Source organism: Macrotis lagotis, chromosome 1 (genome assembly GCF_037893015.1).
Source record: "Macrotis lagotis isolate mMagLag1 chromosome 1, bilby.v1.9.chrom.fasta, whole genome shotgun sequence".
NCBI lineage: Eukaryota > Metazoa > Chordata > Mammalia > Peramelemorphia > Peramelidae > Macrotis > Macrotis lagotis.
The window spans coordinates 49,846,520-49,869,973 of NC_133658.1; the positions used below are offsets into that span (position 1 = coordinate 49,846,520).

At 37.9% G+C, this 23,454-nt stretch overlaps 1 protein-coding gene across 1 annotated transcript in view; it reads right to left on the minus strand.

Moving 5' to 3' along the window:
- TANGO6 (transport and golgi organization 6 homolog) overlaps nucleotides 1-23,454 on the minus strand; it is a 226,473-nt gene that overhangs the window by 178,433 nt on the left and 24,586 nt on the right. Inside the window, exon 8 of the mRNA XM_074200615.1 lies at nucleotides 1,982-2,094. Within this exon, the coding sequence (XP_074056716.1) occupies nucleotides 1,982-2,094 (113 nt within the window). The remainder of the gene's footprint in view (nucleotides 1-1,981; nucleotides 2,095-23,454) is intronic.

Sequence of the window (23,454 nt, forward strand, 5' to 3'; positions counted from 1 at the left end):
ATTTAAAAGAGCAGGATTGCAAAGGAGGAAGTAAAACTGTGTCCTATTGGGGAATGACTAAATAAATTCTGGGATATGTATGTAATGAAATATTATTATGCCATACGAAATGACGAAATAGCCACAAACAAGATAAGTGATTCAGATCCCAGGAAAAGATCTACAGCAGTTTAGGTTAAGCTTGCCCTTTCCCAGATTATGGGTGGTGGGTGAAGTTGCAAGGATGGAGATAGAAGACATAAGAGAAGAATTTGTGAGACAAGTGACCTGAGGTTACCTGAGTATAACTTACAGTAAAGGGTAATATTAAATCTACCTTGACTAAGCTTTAAAAATAGAATGAAAATCAAATTTCATTTTTGCACCAAGTCTATTCGGTCTAGGTCTGGTTCTCTTTCTATCACACCCAAACTATCAGTCCATCCTATAATGACATGAAGGTACTATAGCATCCTCTCTCAAAACAAGTTTAGGCCAAACTACCAGACAAAAATGGCAGTTTTCTGTCACCACACTGATGTGACTCCTACAAAGCAAAAGCATACCAAGAGTTTCATTAAGATATTCTATGCCTTCACCAGCAGCCCTGCCTTCCTATGACCTGCTTCCATCTACTGGTCTGTGCCAGAATTTGTAAAGTAAAAGTCCTGACTGGGGATGAGCAGGGACAGGGCACGATGGGATGGATGCTGGCTAGGAGTGGCCAGGCCTGGGCTCTCTGGGCTCACCCCAGCTCTGCCTACTGATCACTGTCACATCAGCTGCCCATCTGGCACCTACTATGTAACCCTGTCCAAATCATCCACAACCTATTGTGAGGATGTGAAGGGCTTTATACGCCAAAAAAGCATGAAATGAGAACAGAATAGGAAGAACTGAAAGGGGAGCATATTGCCTTCCAGTCTATCATAATTCCCAAGCATGTGACAAGATTCGGGCCTTTAGACTCGAGTGTTGCTATATAAACTGATGGTAAACAAACTGACATCATTTTCTCTACGGCAAATCAGCTCTTTAAACAAACCAGATTCATAATGAGTTCTACTTAAATTTCATCACAGAAGATTACTTTATGGACAATTAAGTGTTTCCTTCACCGTAAATAAGACAATGTCATTGCCAAGACCAAATTTCACTCAGGTTTTTTCCTTCCCAACCCACAAGTTGGTTTTCAGCCAAACTCTATTTCCTTCTCCCCATACACTTAATTCCTGTATTTTTCACTGGTCAAGCAGTGACATGTTTATAGGAGAAAATGTAAAATCTCTTTTCTCTGAGGAGTACTATCTCAAAATCCTCATTGCTAGCAAGGCAAAGAATAAAGCAAATACAATCTCCAGTCACCCAGGAGCTCCCAACATTCCCTTCTTTTACAAATGGGCAGAAAAATGTCTTTTCTCATCTGTCCTCCACACACAGCAAGTGATCTAAGTGGCATTCCTCCAGTGTAGGTGTGACAGTCAGCCCCGGCCTGGGACCATAACCCCTATTACCTCCAGGATCAAATACAAATTCCTTTTCTGTCTACTTAGTCCTTACTATAATCCAGTGACGCCAGCCTCTGGCTGCTCCTTCCCCCAAGCCTCATCTACTGATGGCATGTCTGTCTGCCTCCCATGATGGGCACACTCTACCCCCGGCCCCAGGTCCCATCCTGCTCATCTCAGCCTCCTGCTTCCTTTGAGACTCAGATTCAGGTCTACTCTGTTCTAGTACGGTCCCTCTTGTGGACATATGGCTGCTTGCCCATTGGTGCCCCATAAGTCTATAAGCTCCAGGAGGGCAGAGAGCAGACTGTGGGCTGGTTTGTACTCACTCCCCCAATGCTCAGTACAGTGCCTCCCCCGACAAAGTGCCTACTGACCAGCTACCAGCTGCAGAGTGGACACCTAATGTCAGAAAGCCAGTGCCAGCTAAGGACCAGAGAGGGGAATCATCAGAGGAAGGCTGTGAGCTTTCCCTGGTCAGACAAGGTTCTTACCTTAAGGGAGACACATTCTGCCGAGTAAAGCAATAGAGAGAAAAAACAATCCCCAGATCTGGAAGCAAGGACTCCAGCAAGGCCGCACAAGGCTGGTTCCCCACCACAAACACCTATGGAGGAAAGAGAGGGAAAGAGAGGACATTATGACGGGTTAGACTAGCGTGGTGGGGGGAGGATGGAAGCCATCTCTGCAGAGGATGTGACAAAAATCTTCCCCAACACCAGAGTCCTAGAGCCCAAGACTTTAGCCCCATACATCCTAGGGTTGAGCCTGATATGAGTCCCCAATAGAAAACCTGACCCTGAAGAGCAGGTGATGCTGAGTGGATGCAGACCGCTCTGCTCCCTGTGGACCTAATCCAGTCAAAAATTTAAAGTCATGGTAAACTAAACACATTCCCCAAGAAATTCAATTACAAACCGCTACTTCCATCCCAGAACTACACAAAAAAGTCAGAAGCCCACTGGCAACATGAGAGGGAGTCACCAATGAAGCCAGCCACAGCTGGCAGGGATCTACGTTTGGAGGAAACAAAGAGACCCAGCTCTCCCAGAGAAAACCAAGGGGTGGTCATGGGTACCATGAAGGCACTGGGGCAATGGCAGGAACTAAGGAGGCATGGCAGTATAAAGACCAGGGAAGCAGCCTAGGCACGCAATGGCACCAGTTTCTATCTTGAGACACTATACAGGACCTTAATGATCAAGTGTCCTAAACCTGGGATGTGGAAGTTAGCACAGGAATACAGGGGATTCAGGATGAGACCAAACAGACAAGCCACCCCATCCAAAGATCCACAGGGGACAGTTAGATGCTGGTATAAAGCCCATATTCAGGAACTGAGGCTAGAGAGTTAAGCAAGTAGAAAAAGATATCAATTACTAGAAAAATTATAAGAATTTTAAAAAATACACATTAGAAAGCCATAGCTCCATAACAATTACAAGCAGAGATTTAAAGGGAAAAAAGACCCCGACATATTTTCCACCAGCACTATCTGAAAACCTAGAAAAAAAGCAAAAGATAAAGAATGAGAAAGGGAATAAATAGTTTAGAAGATATAGTGATAAAGTTTATCCAAATAGCAGTCTTCCTAAAAATTAGAAAAGACCAAACAGAAATCAATGATTCGTAGAGACAGAAAGGATTATTAGAACAAAATCAAAAATTTTTTAATTAAAAAAGTAAAATATTCAATATCAATAACAACCTACCTAGAAAACAGCTCAATGAAGGATACTTAAGAATCATTGCCCTTTCTGAAAACTAAGATTTTTTTTAAACCCAGACACTATTTCAAGAAATCATAAACGAAAATTACACAGATCTACTAGAACTAAAGGACAAAATGAAGATAAAAGGAACCTATCAATTGCCTCCAAAATGAAAATTCTCAGGAATGTCATAGTCTAAATCCAAAACTTCCAGAGCTTTGGAAAAACATTCCACATAGTCAGAAAGAGGCAGTTCAAGTACCAAGAAGCCAGATGGAATCATAAAAGACCTAGAAGTTTCTTAAATGAGAGGAAATATTGGCACATAATATTTCAAAATGTAAAAGCTACTGGCTTATAATCAAGAAATGCCCTTTAGGGTGGCTAGGTGGTGCAACGGATAGAGCACTTGCCCTGGAGTTAGGAGTACCTGGGTTCAAATCTGGCCTCAGACACTTATTACCTAGCTGTGTGGCCTTGGGCAAGCCACTTAACCCCATTGCGTTGCCAAAAAAAAATACCTTAAAAAATGCCCTTTTTTGAAGTATAAAATTTAAAATTTTAAAAAATAATTTTAACTAACTAAACTAATATGAAAACAAGGAAAATTCACTGTTCAAATTTAATATTAAAATACTCTAGAGAAAATGAAAGCAAGGACGGATAATAGAAGAAGAATGGCACAAAAACTCCACAAAATAAGCATTTTAATGAATACTTTTTCATTCATTCATTCATTCATTCATTCACCCATAAAAGTAAAATATCAGAAGCCTTAAAGTTCAGAATGAACTAAAGCTAGTAAGGAAAATCAGGGAGTCAAGTCTACAAAAATTAAAGGCCAGCGAGACTGACTTGGATTGCTGGGAAAATACTAGAATGAATTATTAATGGAAAGGTTAGTGAGAAAGCAGTGAACCAGCATGAACAGTTCATCCCAGACTAATCTCATTTCCTTTTTGGAAGATTTAGGAGACTGGTAGATCAGTGAAATGTTGTAGATAGATGTCATATAGATCTGAGCAAGTACTCAGTAGTCTTTCATGCTATTCTTGAAAAGACAAGGTAATAATAGTAATGGTTGTCCTTCATTTTTGAAGAAGACTATGACATCAGGAAGAGGATGCCATGACAAGCACATGAATTGGATTTGAGTGGGGGGGAGGGGGTACTAAGTCACCAACCTCACTTTCCCCTCCACACTCCTCTGGGTCCAGTGGCCAGATATGGATCAGGACAATTGGAGGTGGCCCTGGATGCAAGGTAGTCAGTATGGTGTTTGCTGCCCAACAACCCCAGGAACAAATCCAAGGTCTGTATATAACATTTGTAGATCTGACCAAGGCCTTTGATGCTGTCAGTCAAGAGGGCTTATGGAAAATTATGTCAAGATCTGGTTGCCTTGAGAAGTTCATCAGTATTGTACATCCATTCCATGACAGCATGCATGCCCGGGTTCTGGATAGTGGACGATGATCTTGAGGTTTCCCAGGCATCAATGGAGTGAAACAAGGATGTACTACCCATGTAAGAATGTTTCTACTTCTATCACAATACAACATTATTATAATAATTACACATTAGTTGGCTGTGATAATTAACAACCAAGACTCAAATTTAAGGAATGTGTATAGGAAGAAAGATAAAAGTAATTGAATATAGATAGGAAAAAACTTTTATTCCAAGGTTGCAAAAAAGATAAAATCAGGATATAATGCAATCAATGTATGTAAAACACATTGTAAAACCTAAAAGCACTATATAAATGTCAGCGACTTTTATTGTGATGAATATTAGAATTAATCCCATTCATGGAAAAATCACAGTTCATAGAATGACTACTGATAAGCCAGAACTATTAAGTCTTTCCAGAGAATACTGTCCCTTTAAGCCAACCCAAATCTTTTTTTATATACCTTAAGCCTCCAGACTCCACTCTGAAGCTTGATGACTGAAAAGTTGTTTTCTTGCGCTTGAGCTAAGCTGGGTAAGCCCAGCTAAGTGAAGTGGATTGTATGACAGCTTTCAGAAATAACATTCAGACCTAATTATGAGATCACCAATTACATGAGGAAAAGACGAGCTCTTCCTGATAACGTTTGGGTCCCATTGTTTGACTGTAGATGGTATTTTTCCCATGGTAATCCCTGTGGAGCCATCCTTCCTTACCATCACTTTTTGTACCAAAAACCCTCCCTAGTGGAGTCATGAGAAAACATTTTCCACTACAGCACTGTTTGACTTATGAAGGGTCAAAAGCTCACAGACAAGAAATAAAGCCTCTGTTGTTTATTTGCATTTACTCAGGACACCTCCCCTTTATTAAAAATTTAATCTAATAAACAGACATTTTTATGCCTCCACCAAAGCTCTAGCACAATGTCTTAGCAATACATAGAGATGACATAGAAGACTGAAAACTATGCTAGCTAAATAACAGCTCCAGTATCACCTATGAACCAGCACAAATGAGTGGGGAGATGATACATAAAGTGAGATATATTTTTTTCAACTATAGTACCTTGCAAGTCCTTCAGCTAAGGTGCAGAAAGTTTGCTGTTTGCAAAAGTAGGAGAAGTTCCCCTGCATGAAATACTTGATCCTCAATAGATTAAAAAAGTAGAAATGTAGTTTCCTACATTTTGAAATCTTGGTTAAAAACAATTATAATCCTCAAAAATGCAAGGATCTATGACTACTATCTAGGTCCCACTATTAAAATTTTACAACTTTAATATCGATGTTTCAAGAAGCATTCTTTTTTTTTCCTTCAGGTTTTTGCAAGGCAAATGGGGTTAAGTGGCTTGCCCAAGGCCACACAGCTAGGTAATTATTAAGTGTCTGAGCCAGGATTTGAACCCAGGTACTCCTGACTCCAGAGCCGGTGCTTTATCCACTGCGCCCCCTAGCCGCCCCTAAGAAGCATTCTTTAAGTACAACACACAAGATTCATGTTTCTCAAATAAAGATGAAAAGAACTGAGAATTCATTAAAGAGTAAGTTTTCTAAATATCTTTAAAAAATCATTAAAATATGAATGAACTTTTCTTCTAAAGTAAGATGAATGGACAAGTCAATGCTTGTCCTTCAAAGAAGAATGTGACACCAGGGAGGTGATGCCATGATAAGCATGCAAACTGAATTTGAGTGAGGGGGATGCTATGCTAAATCACCAGCCTTACTTTCTCCTCCAGAGCCACCTGGGTCCAGTGGCCAGATATGAATCAGGATGCCTGGAGAAGGCCCTGGATGCGAGGCAGTCAGGATTGAGTGAATTGCCCATGATCACACAGCTAGTAAGTGGCAAGCACCTAAGGCTAGACTCACACTCCCAAACTCCTGATTCCAAGGTCAGTGCTCTATCTACTGCACCACTTAGTTGCCCTTCAAGTCAAAATAGGGGATGAGAGAAGAAAAAAGGAAAAACAATTTCAATTTATGTTAATCCAGAGAAGATTCCTGGGTGACTGCATACAGTGTGAAAAAGGATACACAAAGAAAGAGGAAAAGGTTGGAAGGGCAGGGTAAAAAAAGAAAGATGGGCTCCATTCTGAACCCTCTAGGACATCATATGAGAACATCAGGCAACTGTTCATGTAAGACTAACTCAAGAGGGAGAGAACATGGTTAGACAGCTCAATAGGGGAATGACCCACAGACAGGTGACAACTGAACCCAAGAGTTCATCAAGAATGCAGAGTGAGAGAGACCAGCGTGCCAATAAACATTTAAGAGCCTACCATGTGCCATCACGAAGGTGTGGAACACAAAAAAAGAACAAAGACAGTCCCTGCCCACAAGGAGCTTATCAATTATCAGTCCATCAATTATCAAACAATTATGTACAAATGAGCTCTATAAAGGATAAAGAGGAAATAATTAAAAGGAAAGAAAAAAGAATTAAAAGAGACTGGAGAAGACTTCCTTTAGGAGACAAGATTTGAGTTGGGACATGAAGGAAGCCAGGGAGACTGAGGGAGAGCCTTCCAAGCAAAGAGAATGCCTGGATCCAAGCAACAGGGACCACCCGGGTCAGTGAGACTAGATGGAAGGGTACATGGAGAGGAGAAAGATGTAAGACCAGAAAGGCAGGAGAGGGCAAGGCTAGGAAGGCCTTTAAAGGCCAAACAGAACATTGTGCTTTATTCGAGGGATGTTGGGAAACACGTGGAGCTCAATGAGTAGGGAGAGGACATGGATTCAAGTAGGGAGAGACTTGAGACAGATAAGTCCACCTGAAGTGTGAGGTGATGAGAACCTGTACCAGGTAGGGAGGTCAAAGGAAAGAAGAGGGGACACCTTGGAGAGAGACTGCAACAATGAGATCAGCAGGTCCTGGCAACTGGGGATGGGGAGAGGCCTTCGAGGGAGAGCTAGTGAGAAATTCAAGTGAGCCTCCCAGGTGGTACGCCTGAGGAACTGGAAGCACAGTGCTGTCCTCCACACTGACAGGCAAACAGTTTAGAGGGCAAGATGATGATGGGCTGAGTTTAAGTTGTCCATTAGGTGTCAGGGCTAAGAGGTCTGAAGGGCAAGACTGGAGTCAGCAGAGAGGGCCAGGACTGGTAGATCTGAGCATTGTCAGCTGGGAGACAAAAGGAAAGGGCCAGAAAGCCTCTGGAGAGAAACTGAGGTGAAGGACATATAGATCTGGTGAAGGAATTGTAAAGGAATGGTTAGACAGATGAGAGAAAAAGGACTATAACCTAGGAAGGCAAAGTCATCCAAGAGAGATTAAAAAGGACTTAAAATGTGACAGAGCAAAGGAAGATGAGGTTTGAAAAAAGGCTGTCATATTTATGTAGTCAGAAACCCTGCTTATCTTGTAGACAGCAGCTTCAATGAAGGGGTGGGACCATAAACTGAACTGCAAAGGGTTGAGAAGGAAACAAACCTCAAATAGATATGTGACTTAAACATAAATGGTCACATCATCTAAAAATTAGAAGGGGTCAGGAGGAGGTACCCTTTGCAACTGTGGTTAATGAGGGGAAATCTTAATCTTTTATGGGATAGAGTTGTTAGCAGAAAACAAAATGAGCAGTTCTGACTTTTAAAATTGAGAAAATACATATGACTAGAATAAAGAGAAGTCGGGGATGGGGAAGTAACCTCTGAAGCAAATCTGATATCTGTTTGCTATCCAAATTGTAAAGGGAAATGATACAAATATACAAGAACAAAAGTCCTACCTGGATCAGAAAACAGTCCAATACTATGAAGTCAGTTTTCAAAAAAAAAAAATGCAATTAACAATTACCATATGAAAGAACACACCAAATCACTAACAAAATGCAAATTAGAACAACTTGACCTATTAGACTGGCAGAGATGACCAGAAGACAAAAATGATAAATGCTGGAAGGGATGTGATAAAACAGGCACATTCATACACTGTTTGTGGATCTATGCATCAATCTAATCATTTAAGAATTAAATCCCCTAAATCACTAAACTATATAGAACTGTCTTCCTAGCAATAACATTGGTATAAGCAAAGCCCTAGTCAAAGATAATATCAAAGGTTCCACAGAAATACACACAGACACACCCATATTTATAGCAATATTTATATTACTATTTTGTTTATTCAAATATTTAAATATCTACATGCTACTTTTTAAAATAGCCAAAAACTGGAAACAAAGTAAGGACCCATTACTTGAGGGATGCCTAAATTGATGGTTTTATGTGACTAAAACAGGAAATAAAAGAACTGACAAAAAAGAAGAATTCAAAAAAATGTGGGCAGACATGTGACTGATGCAGAACAAAATAAGCAGAATCCAGACAATAATGTACAGAATGACAATAGTAATGTAAAAGAAAAGCACAATGAAAGACTTAACAATTCTGATTAATGATAGCAAAGTATACCTCCCTTCTCTTGGAATAAAAGTGGTTCATAAGAGGTGTGAAGTAAGACATACATTTTCAGATTTGACTGTGTTGATTTGCTTTAAATATATATATATATATATATATATATATATATATATATATATATATATCTTAGTTACATAGGAGAGTTCTACCGAAGAGTTAAGAGGGTCATTGAGAAATAGCTATGATATTATAAAAAGAACAGTACTGGTGAACCATTTTAAAATGGAATGAAGAAGAAAGGAAGAAGAGGTACCAAATGCAGTTAGCGCTTTCTCAGTTTGTCTGAGAAAGGAATAGGAAATATAAGATGATAGCTTAAGGGAATGATAGGGTCAAATGAAGGTTTTTTAAGGACAGGAACAAGGAGACCTGGGCATGTTTGCTAGAAGCAGAGAAGGAGTCAGTAGACAGAGGGGAGAATCAGCATTAAATCTCAGAATACACTGGATTAACAAATAGAATCAGACGTGTTGGTGACCCCCATGTCAGGGCTGCCTCATCTGTGGGTTTCCTCATTCCTTTTAGTTTGTGATCTCCCATTTTAGCTAAAATTCAAAACTACTCCAACACCGCTGACCAACACACTTAGGAGTTCAAACACTGGAAGAAGCCAGAAATCAGGTAACTGCTTAAAGACAAGGGCTAGCTCTTTAAAAAATGAACCTCATGAAAAGACATATCCTTCAACAATCTAGTGACTGAACTTATCTCTGTGGAGGATGGCTAAAAAGAAATAAAACTAGAAAACAAAGATGATAAGAGAGAGGAAATGCTATAACCTGTATTTTTATTTCTAATCAATGAAACAAGTATTAAGTTAACAACCAGAAGGAGATATTGATCTAACTTGGAACCCATTCTACAGCCTTTTACTATGTTGTTAAATAGCTCATTACAATTTCTTACCGTAATACTGAATCATAATCTATTGCATCTCCTGAAAAATCACTCCAAGACCTCATGGTCTAATGTCACTTCCTTAAAAAAAAAATCCTACCTGGCCACAGAGAATGGGGTGTGTACAGGATTTTTTTAAACCTTATTTGTTTCTTGGTCACTCTGACAGACTGGTGAGAGCCCCTTCTCATAATAATGTATTTAAATGCACAAAATATATAGGATGATAAAGGTAAAAATTATATTGCAATACAATTATCACATTATTTTTTAAAAGTTCAAGGATGTCAGGTGAAGAACTCCTAGACTTAAGTAATAAACAGAGTTCAGCAAAAACAGCTAATTAAATTGGGGATCAGTTAGAAGAACCTGTCCTGACACTCCACTCTGCTTCACCAAAGACGCACAACTCAAGATCCCAACCAAGAAGAGGCTTCATCTTGATTTAAGTCACTGTTCTTGATTCAAACACTGAAATTAAGCACAAGCTAGGACCTGAATGAACCACGGAGAGATTAAATGAGTCATGGGCTATCTTCAATCCCTAACAATCTGACATCTGATCCCATGGTTAACAGAATTCTGGTCCTTCTGATAAAAGTGCTGACTGAAGCTATTTAAAAACTGGGATGAAAGCAACACATAAGAAAACAAAGCAAGATGCCCCTGATGGCCTGGGCCTTTAGGCCACTGTTAACTTTAAGTTTTCTGCAAGAAAGAATATCACATCCAATTTTTACAGTGCTATTCATTCAGCTACTCCCCCTACTGAAGGGCCTTTGCACCCACAAAAGTCTTGTTAAGGTATATATGAGACTGTTCTATACAAGATGCCCCAAGAGTCTCAGGACAATCCACACATCTGAAGCTTAAAATGCTTTAAGCCTTTGGGGACACCCAATGCTTGACCACAGGGCTTCATTTCCAGTCATCCTGATTCATATCTGGCCACTGGACCCAGATGACTCCAGAGAACAAAGTGAAGTGACTTAGCACAGTCCTCCCTCATTTCAATTCAATTCACTTGCAAGTTAGGAGATCAACCTTCTGGATATCACTGCCCTCTTTGAAAACAAAAGACAAACAATAACAACAACCTTCGTAGAAGAGGAAGTGGGATGGGCCCATTTTGCAGTTCTAACATTGGATGATTTTAATTCATTTGGCAAAAATGTGCTTGGATTCAGAAAAGAGTAAAACCTTGTATCACATGAAGAAATTCTAATTTCAGACATTCCAATTAGATGAGAAAAAGGACACAGTTTACTTAAGCCACAATTTCTAAAATGAATAGTGTTATCACACAGGAGAAGAGAAGGTAGTAGGATACTTAACATTTTTTCTTCCTTTACTACCATTTAATTTCTAATACCTATCAGCATTAAGGGGAACCTAGGTTCCCTGTACATGCATGCTAAAATAAGATATTTCTTCTCAATTCAGATTGTAGATAATTTTCTCCTAGTGGAAAACTACACCCATTCTGAAACTTAGTTTACTGCAAAATGGGAACTCTGGACACTGTAAAATGAAGAAAAGAAAAAACCCAGGAAACTTGCACTTGAGCATTCTGGGAATATTGTACCAAATACACATAAAATTTGAAGACAATGAATGTACACCTGCTTGCTTCTTCCATTCCTCTCCTTTTGACTAAATTACTTTTGGTAGTGAAAAATGTGGGTGGATAAAATTCAAATGTTCTATATTTCCAAATGAAACGTGGTAGAATTTTCAGAGTCTCGATTCAATCAGATTTGGGTGCCCACAATCATTAGATATCCTTTATATTGTCCTATTACCCTACACTGTCCTAACTGTACCATCCTGAACCAGTTGTATAAATTTTAAATCCCTAAGCAAAAACTGTAGAAAAAAATTTCACTTCAAGACCTATCACATCTCCCTCTACAAATCTGTCTTCCATCATAATAAGCTTTAACTACCCCTGGGGGTATGAAATGGGCTGAAAAGAAAGTAAAGACTGAATGGTTAAAAGAAATCGAAACTTTCATTACTGCTGAAAAGGTGCTGCTTCTGGTTTTAAGTATGGAAAAGATTCTCATACACAGTTCACTATCATAAAAAGACGATATTACAGAACTTAATGAATCAAATAATCCAATATATATTTGACCCTACAGAGACTTTCTCATGGCTCTTGTCCATGTTTCCATGCATGTTCAGTCCAATGATTTCCTATCATACAGACTTGAGCAAAATGCTTCCCTATTGGTTCATTTATAGCTGCATTTTGAACAGCTATCCTGCTTATGTTTTTCATTTATCTCCTTGCTCCAGTCCAAACCAGCCTGTTAATTTGTAGGTACAAGCAGAGATTCCACAAAAGAAAAGTGAAGTAAAGAGAACAAAAAAAAAAAATTACCTATCTTCATGCCAAAGAGTATTTTGGAAGGGAATCTGACAGAAACTGACTTTTCAGGCCAATGCAGTCTAGTCAATTAAGCTATCATTTTCTCCTCAAGAGACCTTTGAGGGATTATCTCAGACATAAGAAGGCCCTCTGTTACTTTGCAATTATATTCAGCAAAACTGAGCATCATATTATTAATAATAAATCATGATGAAATCAGATATACAGACCAAAATAATGTTACTCCCAATATTTAACACTTATCAGGTACTTTAAGATTCAACAAGTGATTTGCATAAATTTCATTTGATCATTTATTTTTAACAATAATAAGGCAGGCATTTTAATTTCTCTTTTAAAAATGAAGAGTGAAATAAATAGCCCCAAAATAAGAGTAGACATAATCACCTCAACAATGTAGATTAAAACATCATGAATAAATAGTAATGGCCCTAAAAATGGATGATGAAAACTACCTCTCCTCAAAGTAAAGAGCTGAGGAGTGGGTATATAGGGAGTGGCTTGTATCTAACAAGGGCAGAAGAAGCAAGGTCACTCTAAAGGCTGTTTTTGCTTAATAATTTTCTTTGTGCCAAGAGAAAATTCAGAATTTCTCTTTGAGTGAAAGGGAAGGGTGGGAGGATTAACTAAAATAACTGTTAACTCACTCAAGAAAGGCATTAGAAAATTTATTTTTAAAAACATATTCTGAGAAAGATTTGTTGCACACCTTAAATGTTATTTATCAGTTCAGTGGAGATGAGGTTGTAAAAAAGGAGGGGAAAGAGAGGAACAAGAGTAAGATGAGAGATTTTGTTGTTGATGTTATTATTGTTTTTACAGTAAAGGAATACAGGGTTGGGGCGGCTAAGTGGCACAGTGGATAAAGCACCGGCCCTGGAGTCAGGAGTACCTGGGTTCAAATCCAGTCTTAGACACTTAATAATTACCTAGCTATGTGGCCTTGGGCAAGCCACTTAACCCCATTTGCCTTACAAAAACCTATTAAAAAAAAAAACACAACGGAATACAGGGTCAAATTTTGCAATTATGTGAATAGAAAGCTTCTCAAAATATGGAAATTCAATCTAAACATAATCGATTTTTCATGTATTATACAAGTATTCCATAAGTCATGTTCAAACATGATTTCATGGCTATCTTCAGCCCTTATTGATTTATCTGTCTTACCGAGAGAAAATTATCAAGACCAGGGGGCCTTTGAGTAAGTGCCTCAGTCTCAAACATTTCCCACTTCCTGGACTTGTCAGGAAAGAATTCACACATATTCCCTAATCCTGCCTTGGCAAAGGTGAATAAATTCAGTAGCTCCTAGTTCATACAAAACTAACAACTTTTTTTTCCTTTACTATTTTTCAGGTATTCCCTGGCTTTATCATTTATGCCCAGAATGAGAATAAATTTTAGAATCCCCTAAGATTCTACCCCATCTGGCCAGCTGTATAAACATTTATCAATAAATGCTTTCAGGATCAGCACATTTTGAAGATCTTAAATATTAAAATGTACTTGTTTCTAATTTTATGCTGGCTTATTAAAGCAAAATCCAAATTTGTTAGAACTATATACAAAATAAGAGTAAGTAGGCTCAGAGGGGGGCCTGACAATCTCTACCTAAATCCCCTTCCTGATCCTTCCAGAGGTACCAAGTATATCTCCAATTAAGTGAGCTCCAGCTAGATAAGGTATTACCACACATATTTAACAGTGAAACTTCCGACAGTAATAAAGTCATTTAAAATGAACAGGATGACTAATATGGAAATATGTTTTGCATGGTTGCACAAATATAATCTAAATAAAATTGCTTACAGAGGAGAGAGGGAAAGAGGGAAAGAGGGAGGGAGAAAAATTTGGAACTCAAAATCTTATAAAAAAAGTATTTAAAAATTGTCTAAACATGTAATTAGAAACAAATTACTTAAAAACAGAAAATGAATAAATGTTTAAATGTCCAGTTTTGAATTTTACGTATTAGGAAGATACTTTTATTTTCTTATACATAATTTGCTTATAAATACCTACATATTTATATAGGGGTACAACTTATTTGAAAGTCAAGAGCATATCTCTTACATCAGTGAAATAGATGAGATATATGACAAAGGTAGAGAAATTAGGCAAGTGCTGTTCTCTTCATTATTAGTGTTTCTGCACCATCTAAAATAGCTTGATGCTTTCATTCCATCATTACTGGCCCCAAAATGTGAAACCAGTTTTTACCAGTATTGGGATGACATTTATTCATTGGGGTTTCTCTCTCATTTTATGAATGCCTTTCCATTTTTAAGTTTTTTTTAAAATGTATTTATTTATTTTGAATTTTACAATTTTCCCCTCTAATCTCACTTCCTTCCCCCAACAGAAGGCAGTCTGTTAGTCTTTACATTGTTTCCATGGTATTGATCTAAGTTGAATGTGATGAGAGAGAAATCATATCTTTAAGGAAAAAAAATAAAGTATAAGAGATAGCAAAATTACTTAATAAGATAACAGTATTTTTTTTTAAATTAAAGGTAAATAGTCTTTGTTGAAACTCCACAATTCTTTCTCTGGATACAGATGGCATTCTCCATCACCGATACCCTTCAAATTGTATCTGACTGCTGCACTGATGGAGCCACTCCATCAAGGTTGGTCATCACCCCCATGTTGCTGTTAGGGTGTACAATGTTCTTCTGGTTCGGCTCATCTCAGCACAAGTTCATGCAAATTCTTCCAGGCTTCCCTGAATTCCTGTACCTCTGGTTTCTAATAGAACAATAGTGTTCCATGACATATATATATCACAGTTTGTTAAGTCATTCCCCAATTGAAGGACATTTACTCGATTTCCAATTCTTTGTCACCACAAACGGGGCTGCTATAAATATTTTTGATGCTTTCATTTCATCATTACTGGCCCCAAAATGTGAAACCAGTTTTAAGTAGTATTGGGATGACATTTATTCATTAGGGTTTCTCTCTCATTTTATGATGCCTTTCCATTTTTAAGTTTTAATCTTTCTCTGATGTAGTGGGCAAACATGTGATATCATTTGAGGTATCTTTAAAAAATAAAATCTTGAGTTAAAAAAATCAAATCAAATCAAATCAAATGACTGGGAGATGAAAATAAGTTTCAGCTTATTCTGCTGAGCACCAGAAAGAATGATGAGGTACCAAATTATAAGGTGGTATTCCATGTTTTACTTTCATAGCTACACTGGTAAAGTGTTACTAAAGAGAGGGCTTTGCTTTCACAGGAAGCCCAAGGAAAGAACTGTGCAATTTCCTGGTTGGCTGCTGCCCTTTGTTCTCTACCACTGGACCAGAGGCAAGATACGGAGCATCTGAGGATGGCTAACTAGACCAGACCAGGATGAGTCGGAAGGCTCCACTGAAGGTTGGGCACAAAGGGCTGTTGTGAACATTAGGAAATGAGATGGCTCCAAATCTGGACATCTCATTGCTCATGGAGCACAGTAATTTCTGTGAGGTGGGCATGCCATGCTGAGTTCTTTATTCTAGAATTCTCCAAAGAGAGATGAGTGTCTTCTATCGCTTCTTCTGACACCCTGCCCTAGGTCTAGGTGTCATTCAAGCAAGGTGGTCAGCCTCTTGGGGGGGGGGGGGCAGTAGAGTCTGGACCTCAGGGTACCTTATCTTGCCAGGGGAGTTTCAGAATCTTCCTAAGACAATTTAAAGGGAAGTGATTCCATTTCCTGGCATGGTGCTGTTAGAAGGTCCAAGTTTCACTGGCACAAGCAATGTCAGCACACAGAGCCTCTCAAATGCTGAGCCAGCTCTGGCAATGCATTCATCAACCTCATCATCTCTAGGCCACATGCCCAGAAGGTACATGGCCAAAGTACGTGAACCTGTCCACAGGGTTCAAAACTTCTCCTTTGGCTGTAACCAATGATTCCATGTATGGATGGTGTGGTGCTGGTTGATGAAGCACCTGGGTTTTCTTGGATTAAAGTTGGGTCAAATTAGCATGAGCAGCAGAGGATGGAGCCAGGCTTTGTTGCATCTTAGATCAGAGGCTGCACTGAGCACATACTTATCTGTGAACATAAGGTATGCATCAACTCTCTCTCCACTTTGGTCTTGGCTTGTTACCTTTTCAAGTTAAATAATTTACCATCAGTGAGGTTGCTGACCACCAGCCGCTTTCACCCTTCTGGAAGGCATATATATGACAGCAGCCCAGGTAGGGCCCTGCTTTCTAATAGCAACCTGGCCCACTCTTTTCTTGCTGCTCCACCAGACCCAATCCCACAGGACATGGAAATCTAGGCAATAAACAGTCTCATCTGCTTCATCTTTCAGACTCCTTGCAGGGACTACCGCTCTCTTCCAGGATCCTCAATGCAATCAGAACACAGCCTCTCCACCCAGACAGGAGGGGCTCATCCCCCTGGGGAACCCGCCAGCCCCTCGGCTGCTGATGGCTCCCCCATCCCAGTGGCTGGAGCTGGGGTGCACCCCACTCCTGGTTTTGGGACTCCTTGGATGTTGACTCCCAGAGGGACAATGATCTTATTAAATCTTCCAAAGAATCTGAAAAGATAATCATGGATAGATGAGAAACACCTGGTTATAAAAGAGCTCTCATCTACAAAGAAGCACAATGGAATCTTACATCTCTATCTTGCAGTTAATCGTGAAATGGTAAAGGTATGTTTCACTAGTGAATGTTTGTTGGGAAAGCTTTTTGTTCCCTACTAATAGTCCCATTAAAGATATCTTCAATTCACATAAGGACAATAGCTCTCCAAAATTTGGTATGGATAGGGCAGTAAGCATATAGTTCAGCAATGACTTCTGGTCTTAGTCATTTTTTAGGACTGAAAAGATCTTAGCATATTCTGCTCATTGGGATATTTTGTATATTGGCCCTTCAACATCCTCCCAATGTTATCTTCTCAAGCACAGATGTCTACAAATTGACAGATTTTTTTGCCAACAAATATATAATAGTATACAGTTCTACCTTAATAAGAGGACATTTTTGTCTTTTTTTTGGTTAGTCATTTTCAATTGTGTCTGATGCTGTGATCCCATTTGGGAATTTTTTGGGCTAAAGATATTGGAATGATTTGCCTGTTTCCTTCTCCAGCTCATTTGACAGACTAGGAAACTAAAGCAAACTGAGTTAAGTGACTGACTACGATCACACAGCTAGTGAGTGACTGAAATATTTTTCTTTTTAATTTTAAGCATAACAAATCAAAATATACTGATACTTATTGACTTCAGTGTAGAAAAGGAAAAGCTGAGCATGGAGAGAAATAAAATTGGTTTAATTCAGTTTCTCTTTCCACCTTTGTTCTCTCTCTTTTTTAAAGTTTTTGCAAGGCAATGGGGTTAAGTGGCTTACCCAAGGCCACATAGCTAGGCAATTATTAAATGTCTGAGGCTGGATTTGAACTCAGGTACTCCTGACTCCAGGACTGGTGCTCTATCTACCATGCCACCTAGCTGCCCCTCACCTTTGTTCTCTTTGATGCTAGTTCTCCTCTATTAGCCACATCTTGGATGGTGATTATCGTGGTTCAGGTGTGATAGTTCTACTATCTCCAGCGAGGAAAACAGTTTATTAAAATGGCTTATGCAAGTCCTTTCCATTTTTCTTCTGTTTGAAGACTTCCTTCCACAATCAACCTTGACTGGTGTTGTGATGATTTTGCTCAGTTAGATCTCTTGGCAAACTTTCTTTAAATTGGTTTTGCCCTCCAGTTTCTCTCTACTTTATGAAACAAAATTGTTCATAATTATTCATCAATCTTATATCATTAAGTTTTCATAAACAAGTTTATATTTTTACCTAGTGTTGCCTTTGGCAAATAGCTCAGATATTTGTCTACTAATTCACTTTCTAGATTCTTTTGATCTCCTTTTTGTGAAAATTAATTTACACTAGATAAACTTTTGGATGAAATTACTGTAGTCAATGCTGATATCATTTCTGTTGTTCCTTTCTCATTATTTATTTCTAATTACTTATTAAAATACTTCGGGGTTAAGTGGTTTCAACAGGACATTATCTTTTTCTCACACCTATTTTTTCTTACTTATTACTAATTTTGATCTTAGTTTTGACAAGTTAGTTGAATGATCTGACAGTATATAGACAGCTGACCCTAAGATAACTCCCACATCAATTACAAGTCTTTCTCTTTGTTAAAACAGAATCTATTTTATTTTTAATGGTGTTATTTAGTACTTGTCATATACAACATCTACTGTACTTATTTTTACTCCAAAAAAACATTCATGATTATAGAGGCCTGAAGCTTTTATGTCATCTACAAATGTTTCGTTTCTCTTATTCCTTCTTCCTTAACCCTGATTTCTCTCAAATTTTTCCCTACCTCACTTTTTCTACCTTTGGAGTGGAATATCTGATAACAGTTTATATTGAATTAATATTGTTAAAGTTAATGAGAATTGGCATTATTATTATGATTATTTTTGGTTTTTGTGAAGTGGTGGGGATTAAGTAACTTGACCAAAGTCACACAGCAAATAAGTATCAACTGTCTGAATCTGAATTTGAACACAGGTCCTCTTGACTCCAGGATTTGTGCTCTATTCACTCTACCACCTAGCTGCCCCTTTTTATTATTATTGATTGTGGAATTGTATATTCGTTGACAACTGACCTAGCAATACCACTGCTTAAAGACTTTATCCTAAAGATAACATTAAATAAAAGGAAAAAAGGATCCTAGTTATAAAATATTTTTATTCTTAGTTGCAAAAATGAAAATTCTGAAATAATCTATGTATCAAATAACGGGGAAGGGCTGGATAAATTATGGCATATTAATGGGATGGAATATTACACTGCTGTAAGTCAGAAGAAAACATGGAAATACAAAAATTACATATTAAAATAACACAAGTAAAACAAGAATCCTATACATTGATTACAAACACAAACACACACACACACACAGATGGAACTTTTTTAGGTACACAGAGATTCAGGAAGGGCCACAAAACAATGGGCTTTTTCTTTTTTAATTTTGGAAAGTGTATGTAATAATCTTGTTTTATGACTATTTAGTCTCTCTATAGAAATGGTTCAAATTTGGGGGCTTGGGTTGGAGATTTGCTCTTTATTTATTCTGATTATTGTTTTACTGACGTTTATTCTGAATGATGAGTTAAAATAACAATAATAAGACAAAAAGACCCAATTCCTATGTTCTAAGAGGTACTTAGAAAGCAACAGAAAGCCATAGTTGGAAATGCTACCACCACATCTTCACAATCATCTCTCTCTCAATCAAATGCCTCTCCTTGCCCCACAGTTGTTGGATCAATTCTACCCTCTAGGATGCTTTCATAATTTCCTGTCTCTAAAGATACACTCTATAATTTAGTATTAACACATGATGAGCAGAGACAATATGTCCTTTGTTGCAGAATTTTGCACGATATTTACCTTTTTCTCCACCATAAACTCTCCCTCTGTTTTCTCAGGGCACCTTGGCTGCCAACACCCTGTCGAAGGAATAATTACTCTTCTCTGCTTCCTTCCTGGTTTTGTTACATTCCAGACCCTTTGGGCTCCCAGCATTTCCACAGCCAGCTCCGAACTGGGCAGGCTTCACATGCAGTCGTTGGAGGAGGGAGCCAGCCCTTCTCCTTCACACCTGCCAAAGGGCACTCAGAAGCCCTCAGTGTGCACCTGAAGGGCCGTGGCTCTTTGGTCCTGCCTTCTTTTCACTCATTCTTGCCTTCTTCCAGAGGGTCAGCTGAGACCCTCAGGTTTGAGCTGCAACTCTTGAAATATGATGGACAAGACCAAAGCTAAGATCTCCTCCATTTTGAAATTCCATGAATCTTAATTATATTATGGTGCTGGCAGAAATTTTCATCTATTTTTTGTCAATTCAGATCCCTGTGTTCAAAGTATTCATCCTGAAGCTGTACATAAGAGATACCTGTGTGTGACCTTTCTGGAAAACCCCTGGGACTCTGGATCGTGAAGATACTAATTTTCTACACATGTGACACATATAATTACAATTCTTTAAATTTCCACATTCCAAAAGATCCCAGACTTCTGGAGTTTGAAGACAAAATCTATCATTTTAAGGTGACTTTTTTTTCCTTTAGGCCTCCATTTTTGGTTTATTTGGTTTCTTTCTCTGAGATTAGATTATTTAAATTCTCTATACTTTGTTTTTTTTTATCTGGGTTATTTCTATTTTTATAAATATCCATATAATTCATTAAGTTACAGTTTTGTTGGCATATAATTGGCCAAAGTTGTTTGTAATAATTTGTCTGATATCCTTTTTAGTTAACTATTTTTTACAACGGTAATTTGATTTTGTTCCTTTTTTAAAAAACATTATGTTGGTGGAGCTGTGACCTCATCCACCCTTTCTGGGGAGCAATTTAGAATTATGCCCAAAAGACAACAAAAATGTGCATACCCTTTGATCCAGCAATATCACCACTGGGTCTATACCCTGAAGAGATCATGAAAAAGGGTAAAAATATCATTTGTACAAAAATATTCATAGCAGCCCTGTTTGTGGTGGCAAAGGATTGGAAAATGAGTGAATGTCCATCAAGTGGGGAATGGCTTAACAAACTGTGGTATCTGTATGTCATGGAACATTATTGTTCTATTAGAAACTAGGAGGGATGGGAATTCAGGGAAGCCTGGAGGGATTTGCATGAACTGATGCTGAGCGAGATGAGCAGAACCAGAAAAACATTATACACCCTAAAAGCAACATGGGGGTGATGATCAACCTTGATGGACTTACTCATACCAACAGGGCAACAATCAGGCACAATTTTGGGATATCTGCGATGGAGAATATCATCAATATCCTGAGAAAGAATTGTGGAGTTTGAACAAAGATCAAGACTTTCTATGTACCTTTAATTTAAAAAAAGTTGTCTTATCTAATTCTGCTATATCTCATACTATGTTTCTTCCTTAAGTATATAATTTTTCTCTCATCACATTCAACTTAGATCAATGCATACTATAGGAATAATGTAAAGACTAACAAACTGCCTTCTGTAGGAGGTGGGAGGCAAGATTGGGGGGAAAATTGTAAAACTCAAAGTAAATAAAACTTTTCTAAAACTTAAAATAAATAAATAATGAGATCTGGTAACCGTTTATTTTATCATTTTTTAAAAATAGTTCTTACTTTTATTGGTTCAGTGGTCTTTTTGTTTGTGGTTTTTGTTTATATCTCTGATTTTCAGAACTTGTTTTTTTATTTGGTTGTGGTTTTAAAGTTATTCTTCCACATCATTTGTACAAAATATTCATAGCAGCCCTGTTTGTGGTGGCAGAGAATTGGAAATCAAGTAAATGTTCCTCAATTGGGGAATGGCTTAGCAAACTGTGGTATATGTATGTCATGGAACACTATTGTTCTATTAGAAACCAGGAGGGATGGGAATTCAGGGAAGCCTGGAGGGATTTGCATGAACTGATGGTGAGGGAGAGGAGCAGAACCAGAAAAACACTGTATACCCTAACAGCAACATGGGGGTGATGATCAACCTTGATGGACTTGCTCATTCCATCAGTGCAACAATCGGGGACAATTTGGGGGCCTCTGTAACGGAGAATACCATCTGTATCCAGATAAAGAACTGTGGAGTTTGAACAAAGTTCAAATACTATTCCCTTTAATTTAGGGGAAAAAAACTGATATCTTATTATTGCCTGATCTTGTTATCTCTTATACTTTTTGTTTCTTCCTTAAGGATATGATTTCTCTCTCATCACATTCAATTTGGATCAATGTACAACATGGAAACAACGTAAAGACTGACAAATTGCCTTCTATGGGGGGGGGAGTAAGATTGGGGGAAAAATTGTAAAACTCAAAATAAATAAAATTTTAAATTAAAAAATAAAGTTATCCTTCCACATTGCAGGGGTTAGAAGTGTTGTGCCCCCCATGATCTGGAAAATCCACATAAAATTTTTGGCCCTCTCTTCTTACCAAAGAAGTCTGAATTACTATGGTATTAAAAGATAAGTTGATATTATACAATACTATTCATATATTTTATGCATTTCTGAATTTCTAAACATTTTCTGTGTTGTCTGTCTGCTAGCCTTCATGAGTCATCTACAATGTCTGAACATTGTAAATTCTCATTTAATTTCTTATGCCTATTTGTGCTATCAAGAAATCATGATGGGGAAAGTTGATATGTGGAAGGGATACTGTAGTTGCTTTCTTTTCATTGCATCCTCAATTCAAAGGTCTATTTTCTCTCTTTTATTAATGAAAAAATAAATTTTTCCCAATGACTTTTGCTTAACTTCCCCCAAATTATGTGTCGTGTTCTTGTCATTTTCTTTTGATAAAATTATTTATTATTCTTCGATTTGTTCTCTGACCCACATATTCTTCAGGGTTTTTTTTTTGGCCTCTAAATTTGAAGACTTTCTTCAAATGCCCTTATGACTTTTAATGCATTGTGCTAAATAAAAATGGGTTTACTATTTCTGCTTTCCTATATTTATTTATGAGATTTCTTTAATGGTCAACTTTTGTAAAACTGTAATGCATAGTGGAGGAATATCTATCTTCTTTTCAATTCCCAGTAAGTAATCACCAGTGATCTAAAATATTTAATTTTCTCAAAATTCTCTTCAAGTCCAAATTTCTTTTTTTTTTTAGGTTTTTTTTGCAAGGCAAATGGGGTTAAGTGGCTTGCCCAAGGCCACCACAGCTAGGTAATTATTAAGTGTCTGACACTGGATTTGAACCCAGGTACTCCTGACTCCAAGGCCAGTGTTTTATCCACTACGCCACCTAGCCGCCCCCCTCAAATTTCTTTCTTATTTATTTTTGTGTTTGTATTTGTATAGTTCTGAAGGGGACACAGTGAGATCTCCAAGTATTATAGTTTTACTTTTGATTTTCTCCAGTAACTTGATTAGGTTTTTCTTTAAGTACTTACTTAGATACTTTGCTACTCAGTTGCATATACTATATTAGGTACAGATAATATTTTATTATCGATTTATTTATTTGGTTTTTTGCAAGGCAATGGAGTAAAATGACTTGCCCAAGGTCACACAGCT